Source organism: Neurospora tetraspora, assembly GCF_033439725.1.
Source record: "Neurospora tetraspora strain CBS 560.94 chromosome Unknown B0H65scaffold_1, whole genome shotgun sequence".
In the NCBI taxonomy this organism is placed as follows: Eukaryota; Fungi; Ascomycota; class Sordariomycetes; order Sordariales; family Sordariaceae; genus Neurospora; species Neurospora tetraspora.
Genome location: NW_026944383.1, coordinates 2,242,735 through 2,255,771, shown reverse-complemented (window position 1 = coordinate 2,255,771; position 13,037 = coordinate 2,242,735). Strand labels below are relative to the sequence as shown.

The 13,037-nt window shown below is 56.3% G+C and overlaps 4 protein-coding genes across 4 annotated transcripts; 2 read left to right on the top strand and 2 right to left on the bottom strand.

Moving 5' to 3' along the window:
* Positions 1-104: 104 nt before the first annotated feature.
* On the bottom strand, positions 105-2,571 carry B0H65DRAFT_584425 (Noc2p family-domain-containing protein; the record flags this gene model as incomplete). Its single annotated transcript, XM_062830896.1, has 1 exon — positions 105-2,571. The coding sequence occupies exon 1, from the start codon at positions 2,445-2,447 to the stop codon at positions 105-107; it is 2,343 nt and encodes a 780-aa protein (XP_062686031.1). The 5' UTR covers positions 2,448-2,571.
* Positions 2,572-2,736: 165 nt separating this feature from the next.
* On the top strand, positions 2,737-3,749 carry B0H65DRAFT_19854 (ESCRT-1 complex, Vps28 subunit). The gene is made up of 3 exons (XM_062821747.1): positions 2,737-2,952; positions 3,032-3,268; positions 3,335-3,749. The coding sequence occupies exons 1-3, from the start codon at positions 2,869-2,871 to the stop codon at positions 3,725-3,727; spliced, it is 714 nt and encodes a 237-aa protein (XP_062686030.1). The 5' UTR covers positions 2,737-2,868; the 3' UTR covers positions 3,728-3,749.
* B0H65DRAFT_19855 (uncharacterized protein) lies at positions 3,750-5,929 on the bottom strand. Its single transcript, XM_062821748.1, has one exon. It carries the CDS (start codon positions 5,767-5,769, stop codon positions 3,772-3,774), a length of 1,998 nt encoding a protein of 665 aa, XP_062686029.1. The 5' UTR covers positions 5,770-5,929; the 3' UTR covers positions 3,750-3,771.
* A 720-nt stretch (positions 5,930-6,649) lies between these two features.
* On the top strand, positions 6,650-13,033 carry B0H65DRAFT_449134 (uncharacterized protein). The gene is made up of 2 exons (XM_062825939.1): positions 6,650-11,302; positions 11,355-13,033. The coding sequence occupies exons 1-2, from the start codon at positions 6,666-6,668 to the stop codon at positions 12,535-12,537; spliced, it is 5,820 nt and encodes a 1,939-aa protein (XP_062686028.1). The 5' UTR covers positions 6,650-6,665; the 3' UTR covers positions 12,538-13,033.
* Positions 13,034-13,037: the final 4 nt, after the last annotated feature.

The following is a 13,037-nucleotide window of genomic DNA, read 5'->3' as shown; positions in this document are numbered from 1 at the left end:
CCACAAAAAACTGCAGGTATCATCTCTAATCTATACCATAATATTTCGACAAGACAAAGCAAAACATTTTACTACTTTCCTTCCTTACTTTAAAGAGGAATGGTTCACTCGTCATCCTCCTCCTCCTCCTCCTCCTCCTCCTCCTCATCATCATCATCCTCAGCAAGATCATCATGATCTTCCTCCTCCTCGCTATCCTCCTCATCCTCAGCCTGCTTCCCCAACCTCTCCTCCTCCTCCTCCTCCCTCCTCTTCTTCTCATCCTCCTTCCTCGCCTCCTCCATCATCTTCCTCTTCTCCGCCCTCAACTTCCGCTGTCCCACCACGAACGCGCCCAGCGGCGTCTTCTCCCACTCGAAATCCCTCAAAAACGCCTCGACCTGGGTGCGATTGTTGGGCGCGAACTCGACGCGGTTGCGCTTGTCCTCGATGAACTTGGCGTTGGACTCGATCTTCTGCACCAAGAGGGCCAGCTGCGTGCCGATCTTGCCGTTGTTGTTGCCGCTGCTCTTCTTGCGCGAGTCCTTGAGCCAGCGCTTGAGCGCCACGACGACGGGCAGGGAGAATTCGGGGAAGGCGATGTTGCGCGACCAGAGGACGAAGTACTCGGCCAGAAGCTCGATGACTTGCTCGCCCAGGCCGTCCTGGTAGACGCGCGTGCGCAGGTAGGATTTGGGCGCCTTGTAGGCGGTGGCGAAGTCGAGCGGTTTGAGAGTGGACGACTTGGGGGGTTTCTTCATCTCGGCCGAGTTGAGGACTTCGAGGAGGATGGAGGCCAGCGGGATGTAGGTGTCGGTGGCGCGGGAGAGGCGGAGGAGCGAGCGGAGGAGCTGGAAGCGCAGGGGGAAGTAGAGGGCCGTGGGGATGAGGCGCATGGCGCCGAGGGTGACTTGTACCAAGGGGTAGATAAGGAGCTTGAGCTGCGACTCCTTGCCGGCTTCGGCCTCCTTGAGCGGCGAGCAGTGCTCGGCGAGGACGCACGACCAGAAGTCGAGCGAGTGCACGTACTGCCAGTTGTAGACGTTGCGGAAGGCGTTGTTCTTGTTGTTGACGATGGAGTTGCGCAGGTGGATGGCCAGCTGGCGGATGAAGCCGAAGGCGGTGGTGTAGCCGAGGGTCTGGTCCAGACCCCAGAGCTCGGCCGCCGAGTTCTTCATGATGTTGATGCCCGCTACCGTGTTGACATTGGTGAGGCGGCAGCCCTGCACGAGACCCTGGTAGACGGCCTTGAGGACCGTCTCGCGCACACCCTTGTCTGAGATCACCATCAGGCGCCGGACAACCAGGAAGGCTGTTATCCTGGTGGCTTCGGTGCTGGCGGACTGCGACCAGAAGGCGACGACCGTCTTGATCAAGACCTTGAGAAGCTTCCTGAAGGAGAGGAGGTAGGGGAGAAGGGGCTCGAGAGCGGAGATTGTGAGTTTGAGGGTGGGCTCGTCGGAAAGGGTGCCGAGGAGGTGGATGATGGAGGCGGCGTAGTTCTTGACGAGCTGCGACAGAATCTTGAACTTTTTGGTATCGGTGTTGACATAGGCCCTGCCGGAGGCAGACTCCTTGACGGGAACGTGGTGTGCGAGAACCTCGGGAATATGCTTAAGGGCGAGAACCAAAATGTCGTTGAAGGCATCGGGGTTGTTGATGGTGTATCGTTGGGGCTTCTCGTCGTCGTCCTCGTTCAGATGGGCGGCGCAACGGAAGGCTATTACTGCCTGGCGAGCGGCTCTAAGTGACTTTGTTTCCTCGATCTGCGCCTTCCACTTGGCAATCATCTTCTGGGTGAGTTCGGAGCCGTTCTCGTCGTCGGCAGCCTTGGTGTCCTTCTTTTGCTTCTTCTTCTTGGGCTCCTCGCCCTCGCCTTCGCTCCCGCTGAGCTCGTCAATCTCGGAAAATTCTGCGTTTTCGTCGAACTCGAGGGCCTCTGGGTCGTTCTCCTTCAAGAACTTGTAGAATGCGGGATCCTTCTCGGCGAGAGAGGCCATGGCCTCCTTGGTCATACCTGTAGGGGCGGTGTCGTCTACGACCTCGTCATCCTCTTCGTCGTCGCTAACCTCATCGTGGGAAATATCGTCGTCGGAGAAGTCGACATCGCTGCCCTCGTCTGCTGATTGCTCCTCCTCGGCGTCGGACTCTTCCTCGTCGCGTTTCCTCTTGCCCAGCTTGCCGGAGGCATCCTTGGTCTTCTTGTCGAGAATCTCGAAGCCGCCCTGGAAGAAGTCGTCGACGGTCATTTCGCCGGCGGCGGCAGTACCGAGGTTCTTCTTGACGTGGACAGGCTTCTTGCCGCCATCGGGGCCCTTGATGAAGGCGTCATCTTGGGACTTTTTTGCCTGCTTCTTCTGCTTGATCTGTTCTTTTTGCTTGATCTTCTGGACGACCTTTCTGCGTTCTAGAACACCCTTCAGGTGCTTCTTTTCGAACTTTTTCGTTTGTTTGACGTTTTTGACCATGGTGGGCGACTGGCTGGGGGGTGTGATAAGTCCAGTCTGGTGATGTTTTTTTTAGTGAAGAGAACCTGGAAGTGGAAGTGGAAGCCAATTCCGCACCCAAACTGACCCGTGCTCTGTGCTCTTGCCGTCGCGGTCCTCCCAAACTTTTTTCTCCTCCTAGATTCCGGGGTTCTTATCGGCTGCTCTTATCGGTGGAGGCGCTAGCCTTCTTTGGTCTTAGTTGTGTACCTGGTGGGGCACTCCTGTCACTGTGCGGATCCACTCTTGACTGGCGCATGCAGCTTGTCTTGGAACGTCCTCGCAGCTCTCCATCCACTGGAGCTTCAGTGCTTCGCCCGCAAGATACTTGTCATCTTCAAGTTGATTTCATGATGAAGAGTCCAACAAGAACGACGACACTTCACAACCTCCAGCCCCCAAGATGATATCCCGCCAGCCATATGCGCCTACACCTCATAGCTATGTTCCAAACACTGCACTCTCAGCTACGATAAACCTGGACGAGGTAAACAAACCCCACTCGGTTACCTTGCCATGTCATGGTCCTGTTACTGACAACATGATGCCATTCCCAACTTTAACAGGAAGTGAAACTCGCCGATACCCGCGCTGAGCGCGACCTTCAGGACTCACTAGCGGAAATCTTTAGCATCATCGTCACTCTGGATGAGCTGGAAAAGGCATTCCTAAAAGATGCCATCCCCGAGGCCGATTATACTGAGATCTGTGAGAGATCGCTGAAGCAGTACAAGTCGCTTGTTGCCGATGAGACTGTAGCCAAGGCATTCGTCGGCTTAGAGGAGTTCAAGGCTAAGTGGGATGTATGTCCATCATCAAAGTCACTTCACCGTCTCATGAGTCTGACTGACTTACACACCTTCCCATAGCTCGAGGTTCCCCGCGCAACTGAACGCATCCGCGTCGGCATGCCTTCAACAGCTGTTAACGCCTCTTCCGGCCCAGCACCCGCAACGGTTGCCGCTTCGGGAGGCACAAGCGGCACTCTCATTCTCGAAGCCACTCAGGACTTCATCACCTTCCTCGATGCCTTGCGTCTGGGTCTGTTGGCCAAGGATCAGCTGCACCCTCTTCTAACAGACGTGATCCAGTCGGTAAACAAGGTGACGGATAGGGACTTTGACAATAGGGGCAAGATTGTGCAGTGGCTGATCACCCTCAACCAGATGAAGGCGACGGAAGAGCTGAGTGAGGAACAAGCTAGGGAGTTGGAGCTGGATATCAACTCGGCGTATCAGGGCTTCAAGAGCACACTTACGTAGAGTCGTGTCATAGGATTTTGTGGGTTAGTATGAAGTGAGCACCACTACACCAAGAACGTCCAAAAGCTAGGATAAACAAACTCCTCCTCAAAGATCCTCCTCACCTGCTCCAACACGAACCTTTCCACCTTACCCACGTTCTTCAAGCTCTGCTTCCCACTTTCCCTCTGCCCAATCTCGCTTTCAACGCGGATTTCTTGCAACAGCCCACCCATCTTCGTCTTGGCCCCATCGCTGCCTCCTCCTATCCCGACACCATTCCCGCTCCCAGCAGCCTTGTTCTCCTCCCCGCCCACAGCAGCCACCGCATCTTCAGGGCTCAAAAAGCAGAAGTGCACTCTCTTCCTGATATTCGCCACCACCCCCACGCCATCGAACGTTAATCCGGTAATGCTCAACCGCACCGGAATCCCCACAAAGCTGGGCATGGGATAATCCAGCAAGATGTCAGCCGTCAACAACAGCTTCACGTCGCCAGCGTATTTTATGCGGAACACAGCTTGGATGTCTTCCACTCTTGGTTCCCGAAACCGTTGTCTTTCTTCTTCCTCTTCCTCTTCCTCCTCTTCATCTTCCTCAACGTCCAGGTGTTGTTGGACCGGATCTCTATCATGCATCCCATCCAAAAACCCATCATCATCGTCCAGAATCGCCGACCCCGCATGATTATGATTACTCGACGACGACGGTCCAGCCGAGTTAGGCGCCAACGTAGACACGCTATGCTTCTCCCTCAATCCTTGCTTGGGAATCTGTAGCCTACTCGGTCCGCTGCCGGTCAGTAGTCCTGATCCTGCCCCTCCCAGCGCACCAGCCGGCAGCCCTCTTCCGATTCCCAATCCCACCGCCGCCGACGGCGAAGTTCGCGAAGAAGACGATGGCGAAAAGAACCCCTGTCTCTCCGCCGCCGGCGCTGCAACAGGGCTATAATCACCCACCGAATTCGAGCTCTGCGAAGAAGGATTCCTCTTGTGTCTCGGACCTGTGGGAATGGCAAGCACAGGAGCAGTCGGTGGGTATCCCATGCCACCCATACCCATGCTTCCCATGCCCGCCATGCCCATTCCGCGGCCGATGCCTCCCACGCCTCCGGCGGTTCCCAGGGCGCCTAACGGGGTGCTGGAGCCGGTGAGGGGACTGGGTCCCGGGGCGTTTTTAGTAGTTCCGACTCCGGGGAAGTGGAGCCGGAGGTTGGGCGTGGATGAGCTGTGAAGGCCTTGGCCTGCTGCTGCTGTTCCTCCTCCTCCTACTGCTACTCCTCCGACTCCTGGTAACATGTTATTTTGTTGTTGGTCTGTTATCCATGAGGGGCCGCGTTGGTGGGCGGCGCCGGCTACGGCGGCTAGAGGCGTTTGTGTCCCGGAAAGGCCGGCGGTGAATTGCGAGGTGAAGTAGTGCAAGTTCAAGTTGGAGGTGCCGCCGGGGATTCCGGGGGTGGAGACGCCGAGGAAGGGGGAGCCTAGGTCGGCGTGATGATGGTTTGTGCCGTGGGCGGGACCGCCGCCTGTTGTGTTTGGGTCCCGGTAGTATCTGCCATCTCGATCCAGGCTTTGAGAACTGTTGTTGCCGCTGCCGTTGTAGTGTGGGTTTAGGTGCGGTGGGAGGTAGGCTACTCTGCCTGAGTTCGGCCCGCCGCTTCCGTTTCCGCCGCTGGTTCTGCCACTTCCGGTACTGCTGTTTACTGTGAGTCTTCGCCGTGATTCGGAGGCTGAGGCGCCTCTCAGCCTGCCGTACTGCTCGGCTGGGTCGTCAAGATATTCGCCTTCATTTTCGTAGGCGATGTCTTCTTCGGAGTCTTCTTCCTCTGAGGAATCTATACCGGGTTGCTCTTCGTAAAAATCGGGGAGAGGGTCGGTGATATCCTTTAGCTCGATCTCGGGAGGGATGGAGCCAAACTCAAAGTCATGGACGGTGACGGACTTGATGAAACGCGGTAGAGGGACGGACTGGAATTTGTTGTGAATGAAATCGCGAATTTTATGGGCGAGCTCTTGGCCGTCGGGCCCGCCGGTGACGGTTTCCCAGCTGAGGTCGATTGACATGAGGGAGTGAGATGAGAGAGGTTGTGGGTGTGGTGGACGTCAACTGTCTTTGAAGACGACTTGAAGTGAGGTTTCGAGGTTGATGTTGAAAGTCAAGGGTTGAGGGTGTGATGAGACATGGGACTGTCCAAGCACTGTATGGAGTCTACAAGTAGGTATGTCGCGTCACTGATAACCCTGGGCTCAAACACCTGATGAGAACTTGAAGCTATTCACCATTGTCTTCACAATGCTCGAACTAGAAATTGCAGTAACAATCCAACCCGATAATCAGCCTATAATACCTTGAACTCCACACCCTCATTCAACAACCCGGCTTTCAAGTTTCAAATATGAAGGCACGATGAGTTATCTTGGTAACATATTGGAGGGGTGAACGAGGCGAGAATAACCCTAACCCGAGCTGCCCAGGTACGTACCTTCCCCACCAGGCATGACGGCAGTGGATACACCGCAGCCGAAAAGCGGGTCGTTTCCCAGGGCAACCAAGGAGCGTGACGCTTGATCAACAAAGGGTGCCACTTTTTGCATTTTCCCTTTTCCCCAATTGTTGACTTTGAATCGCCGTCCCCCAAAACCAGGTGTGCAAGTGCTTCTCTGTTTATCATTTTCACTGTTCCCGCCACTTTGGACGTTGGTTATTCTACTTGTGTCGTTTGCTTTTTGAATCGAGTTCTCGCTTTGCCCCAACAACCCGTGGACGACAAACATCAGCAACCACCCTTCATGGTTCGCCCTTGATCTTTGCCAAAGAAGAGTCTCGTCGCCAAAGTCTTCAACCACACCACACCACATCGCCCATCATGGGTGAACCGAAATCCAACACGCAGCAACCACAACAGCGCATGACGAGAGCGCGAGTGGCCTCGTCTGCCGTCACCAAAAATGCCAGAGCTATGACTGCCGCAGCCAAAGCCAGGAGCGCGACCAGCACCACCAGCACCACCACCACCACCACCACCACCACCACATCCGCGACATCTGCCACGACCGGCGTATCCAGAGCCACCGCGCCCACTGCCTCGACAAGCCTCAAGAGAAAGGCTCGGACCGACGATGACGAAGACGACGACCATCACGCCAAGCATCGCCCTGCTCCAGCTCCCGTCACTCGACCCGTACGTCTACCAGCTGCCGCTCTCGCAACCACCCGCGCCACCCGGGCTCGAGCACGGAATCCAGCCAACGAAGCTGCAAAGACATCGAGACCTGCCCCTTCGGCATCGGTTAGACCCGCGTCCTCGCTTGCATCGAGACCTGCGTCGTCAGCTTCCACCAGACCGCCAGTAACGGCCACGCGCGGTAGGCCGCCGACCAAAGCTCAAGAACCTGCCTCCAAGGCCACTCGCGCGACGCGTTCAGCCAAACCGGACGACCAATCTTCCTCAACAGCCACTTCCAGGAACACCAGCACAACCAGGACGCGACCGACCGACTCGACGGCGACCGCGCCCACCGCCGCATCCAAAGCGCTCGCAAAGCCCGCTATCAAGAAGACGGTCAAGTTTGAGGAGCCAGAAAAAGAGAACATCGGGCCTCCGGGAGGAAGGAAGAAGAAGGCAGGACCAATTGCAATTACCGGGGGACTTCGTGCAAAGCCAGTCAGGACTCGGACGGGTACAACAGCCAAGGGATCAACGTCGACAGCCAGGAGAGGTGCTGCCAATGGCACGACAAATAGGCCAGTGTCTCGTGCTGGCCGACCAGCTACCCCCAGCGATGCTCCCGAAAACATCAAGGTCGAAGGCATGAAACACAAGCCCCTTCCCCTTAGCCCTAAGAAAGTTAACCAACTAGTGGCAGCCGCCAAACACGGTGACGACTCGGAGGATGAACTCGCTATTCATGAGAACAGTCCGGCCTTGTTGCAGCCCTTACTGACAGGCAGAGCTCCCATTAAACCGCCGGCCCCTAAGACCAGCAAGAAGGCACAGGAGAAGCAACCAGAACAGGACCAGCCACAGGAACACGAACCCGCGTTGGCATCTACGTCCACCGCGAACTCTGAACCCGAAGAGCAAAACAAGGATGCCTCCGCCGAACCTTCAGTCCTGAAGCCCCACTTCCTTCCGACCGAACACCTCTCGATGCTCGCTTCTCCCGCTCGCCGTCCTCCACCATCTCCATGGAAGAACAGCATCAAGACCCCGGCCAAGCGCGTCGAGGGTCTTTTTGCTGGCGTCCCTCTACTCGCCAACCGACCGGATGGGCAACCCGTTGCGCAACCCGCTAAGAGCGGTGCCAGCCTTCTCGCCAGTCCAGCCAAAAGACCACCCGGAAATGCGACTGTGCTTATGGGCGGAGATGTCCTCGCTGGTCCCGCCACCACCTCGACGAATGCGGGGATGATGGGCCCACCCTCCCTCTTCGCCAGCCCGGCCAAGAGGGTGCCAATGTCTGCTGTCAAGCCGCAGCCCATTGTGGAGGAACTTGCTGCTGAAACAAAGCCTTCTTTGCTCGCCAGCCCACCTGTCAAGTTCGGCACTGCGAGACGCAAGTCGCAGCGTCTGGAAGAGATGGCACGGGAGCAGGAGCACAAAGAGCAGGAAACGGAGCACAAGGAGGAGGAACACGACAACCGAGAGCAAGCGGATGAGGAGATGGAGAATGAGCAGCAGGTTCAGGAGCAGGAAGAGGAAGACGAAGGGATGGACTCTGCGGACGAGGAGGACGACGATGGTCCTTCTGGTGAGCTTGGCGAGCGCACGATGCAGATTCTCACTTCTTCGGCAAAGCCAGCTAGGCTACTGTTTACTGGACGCCGACGATCTCTCAGGCATATGGAGAAAGAGGTCGAAGCTGCTGTTCAGGAAGAGCCAGAAATCCAAGCCGAGGATGAACATAGCCAGGAGGAGGAGCAGCTAGAAGAGGTACAAGAGGATGAGCATGAGGAGGTGCAAGAGGGTATAGAAGAGAACGTGGAAGAGGAAGAGCATGAGGAAGAGTACGAGGTTGAGCAGGAAGAGCTTGAGGAGGTGCACGAAGAGGAGCAAGAAGAGGAGCACAAGGCTGAACAAGATCAGGACCAGGAGATGACAGACCGGGAAGAGGAGCAAGTTGCCGAGCCCGAGGTCATCGAGCCGGAAGACGACGAGGACTCGATGGAGGTCGATGAGGTCGAGCTGGGCAACGAAAGCGTCGAGCAAATCGTCATTCCCGAGACCCCGCAGCCCGAAAATGATGATCAGAGTTACTTGGACATCGATCAGAGCATTAGCACCACTCCTCCTGAGTCACCACCTCAGCATCTGCTCAACGGTCCTTCGTTCGGCAATCTCCGCCAAGATGTCCTCAACCCTTCCGAGGAGAGCGAGGACGCCACTCCCGCCCAACCCCCAAGGGGCAGCAAGGCCAACCCTCATCCCGCCGCTACACCTTCTGTTAACACCAGCCACCGGACACCTTCCGGTCGAAGCACAACTAAGAGAATGCGCTTTGACAACGGCAGTTCTGGCCTCGGCTTCACGCCGTTGGCGGATCAGTTGAGTGGATGGAAGGGAGGTGTTACCCCGGCACCGCCCAAGGTGAACCTGCTGAAGGCCACGGCTACCCCAGCGAAGGCTACTCCAGCCAAGGCTGCTGCCAACGACAACTCCAACCTCGGATTTACCCCCCTGGCTGAGAAGCTGAGCGGTTGGCACGGCGGAGTCACTCCGGCGCCTCCGAAGACCCAAGCACCTGCGAAGACTCCGGCACTCGCCAAGAAAGAGAGTAACTCGAGCTTGGGATTCACACCGCTGGCCAAGCAGCTAAGTGGTTGGAATGGCGGTGTTACTCCCGCTAAGCCTAACACTGCGGCCCCTTTGGAAAGCAGGTTCGGTAGAAGAAGAAGTTCCAGGAGGCTGCAACAGGTGGATGAGCAGGAGGAATCACTCTTCGATGTGGCCGCGATGAAAGAGGCTGGGATTTTTGGAACTTCGGTTGCTCGCCAACAGCAGCAGCAGAAGTCGAAGGAATCTTCTCCTGAGAAGACCATGGAGGATCCCTCTGACAAGGTTGATGCTCAAACTTCGGCTGAAGTTGAGGCCGATGTTCAGCAGCAACAGGAGGATGAGGATATGGAAGTGGCACAGGAAGAGGAAGAGATTGTCGAAATGGAGCAACATGAGGAAGTTGAAGCGGAGGCTAACTCGGCTGATGCGAATGATGCGCCCGTTGACAGGGATGCTCACGAGGCGGCTGAGGTTGACGAGGGCGAAGAGGAACAGGATGAAGGGGACTCCGTTGAGACAGTCATGGCCGATGCCGATCAAGCCGAAGTCGACCCCGATGCAATGGTTGACGATGACGACGCATCCCCAATTCTCGAGGACATCCCTATCACCACCGAAGACGTTGAGCTCGCAGCCGAGGCCGAGGCGCTAGCCCGCATTTCTGATGTGATGGATACGACCGATGGCGCCGATAAGGATGGAAGCCAGCACAGCATCTCCGATAACCTTTCGGAAGCGAGCCAGGAATATGGCGATGAGAATGCTGTTCCGATTATGGCCGAGTTCACTACCCGTCCGCTGAATGTCAATCTCTTTACGCCGGCTGACACGACTAATCGGGTCACCAGGCGAGCTTCCGCTGCTCTTGCTCACCCGACCACCCCCGTTCGCCCCCAGGCTGCCATGAGGGAGGTGCACACAGTTTCCAAGGTTCCTCTCAAGTCTGCTGACGGAGCTACCGCTCCACCACCGCGTTCTCTCAGACCTAGAAAGTCGGGGAGAAGCAGTCTCTCGAGGGTGTCCTTCGCGGACACTGCTGATGTGATCATCGAAGAGCGTCAGCAGGAGATGGAGACGGTTGAAGAGGAGGTCGATGAGGAGCAAGAACATGAGCAAGAGAACGAGCCGGTTGAAGTGCACATCCACCAGACTCCCGTGAAGGCGACTCCTGTCAAGCAAACTCCGACTCAACAGACTCCCTTCAAGACACCCTTGAAGCAGACTCCACCTCAAGTTGTCGCTGAACAAAACGAACTTCCTGCGCCGTCGCCTCCCAAAGGCCACGAGATCACTACAGATGAGAGCGGCCGCCAGAGACGCCGCAGTCGTCGCATTTCTAGCATGGGCGCGGGGGCATCACTGGCCGAGATCCCAGAAGACGAAGCCGAGTTCGGGTCCCCGATCGCCGAGGAACCGGAGCCAGAGGATGAGGAAGATGACTTTGTCCCCTCCGAGCCGGTCACGCCCGCTAAGTCCGAGGTCGAGTGGTCGGCTATGGACACGCCTGCTCGTACTCCTCACAAGGACCTCAACCCCAAGCTGTTAAGGGGGGCAGTTGTATATTGCGATGTGCATACTGCTGAGGGCGCGGATGCCAGTGGGCTCTTTACTGAGCTGCTTGGCCAGATGGGCGCCCGCTGCGTGAAGAACTGGTCATGGAATCCCAATGCTGGCGCGTCGGGTGATGAACCGGTGTCTGGGCCGGGGCATAAGATTGGTATCACGCATGTGGTATTCAAGGATGGTAGCAAGAGGACGTTGGAGAAGGTCAAGGAGAGTCAAGGTGTCGTGCAGTGCGTGGGTGTCAGCTGGGTTCTTGAGTGAGTATTCTATCCCCGATGAACTGATGAACAACATGCTAACCATTTACAGTTGCGAACGTGAAAACAAGTGGCTAGATGAGGCCGACTACTTGATCGATCTCTCTTTCATCCCCCGCGGTGGTGCCCGCAGGAGAAAGAGCATGGAGCCCAAGGCGCTAGCCAACCTCAACGGCACCCTCGTTCCCTCCGGCTCTGGCTCCGGCTCCAGCAGCACCACCACCACCAGCACAACCAACACGACCACGACCACAACCACGACTACCACCAACTCATTCTCATCCTCAACCACCACCCGCCAAACCCAACAACAACACCCCACAACCCCCGGCAACACCACCAACACCGGCCGCAGCAAACGCCGCTCCTCCTCCCTCTGGGTCCGCACCCCTCCCTCTCCCGACGCCTCTTCTTCATCCCCCGGTGGTGACAACCGTCGCGTAAGCGACTCCATCCTCGCCATGTCAACGTCCACCACCACAAGACCCCACAACGAAACAGAAGAAGAGGAGGAAGAAGAAAGGGAATGGACAACCCTCTCACCAATCCCCAAGACTCCCGCCCCCGAAACCGTCGCCCGTCTAGCAGCTAATCTATCTCCCGCTTCTTCCACCGATTACGGTCACGGTGACGGTGACAATGATGAGGTTGACGGTGGGTCATTCCTAATCCCCGCCGACGAAGCCGGTCACGAAGCCGAGTTCCTAAGGGAGGCGATGCCGGAGGGTCACGGTCACGGTCACGGTCTTCACGCGGGAGGAGCGATGACGTGTCCGCCTAAGCCTAGTTTGAGTTATGCTGTGCCTAGTACTACGACAAGGGGGGGAACAAGTCTCTTTTCAATGTCGGTTGGGTCGTGTTCTGGATTGCCGGCGGCCCTGGATGAGATGGATATTGATGATGGCGGGAATACCGCCGGCGCTGCCGGTGAAGGCTCGTCGTCGTCGTCGTCGTTGAGTGGACTAAGCGGCCCACCGCTAAGTAGCACAATGGCCGGAACGATGGGTCTCCTAAGAGGAGGCGATAACCGCGAGAGAAATTTGGGGGTGATGATGCGGTTGAATGCGGCTAGGAGAAAGAGCTTGCAGTTTGCGCCGAAGGTGGGGAGTCCGCTTGCTAGGAGTTGGACGGGGAATAACAATGGGGGAGTTGGTGGTGGAGCGGGAGCAGGAGCGGGAGCTGGAGCGGGAGCTGGAGCTGGAGCTGGGGCTGGGGCTGGAAGTATCGGGAAATAAGAAGGGAAATAAATAAGGAAGGATTGGCTTGTTTGAATTTTTTTGTTTGTTGCTGCTGTTGGAGTAAAGAGAGGGTGTTTATCAAGGTATACCATCCATTGATTTTGTTGTTTGTTTGGGAGGAAGGAAGGAAGGAAGGGTTTTGCTGAGTTCGGTCGGTCGTTTGTGTTTACCTAGTCTGTCTCTAGTGTAAGGGTGATAATGTGAAGGAATGGTTAAGGAGGTTTACACTATGTGTTTTTTCCCCCTCGCCGATGGTTTCGTTCTGAATTGCTTTCTCCTGTTGCGGTGTGCTGGTCTGGCTACCTATGAAATGGTGATGTTGTTTTTTCGGGGGTTTATCGAGAGTTGTTCACAAAGATTGTATCAATCGCTTTCTGATTACTACTATGGAGAAGATGAGATGGGTCGGGTCGGCTTGTTGAGGATAAAAACCTCTTGTGCCATGAACATAGTTGTCAATCAAGTACTTAGCTACAATACAATTACTCTCGCCGTTT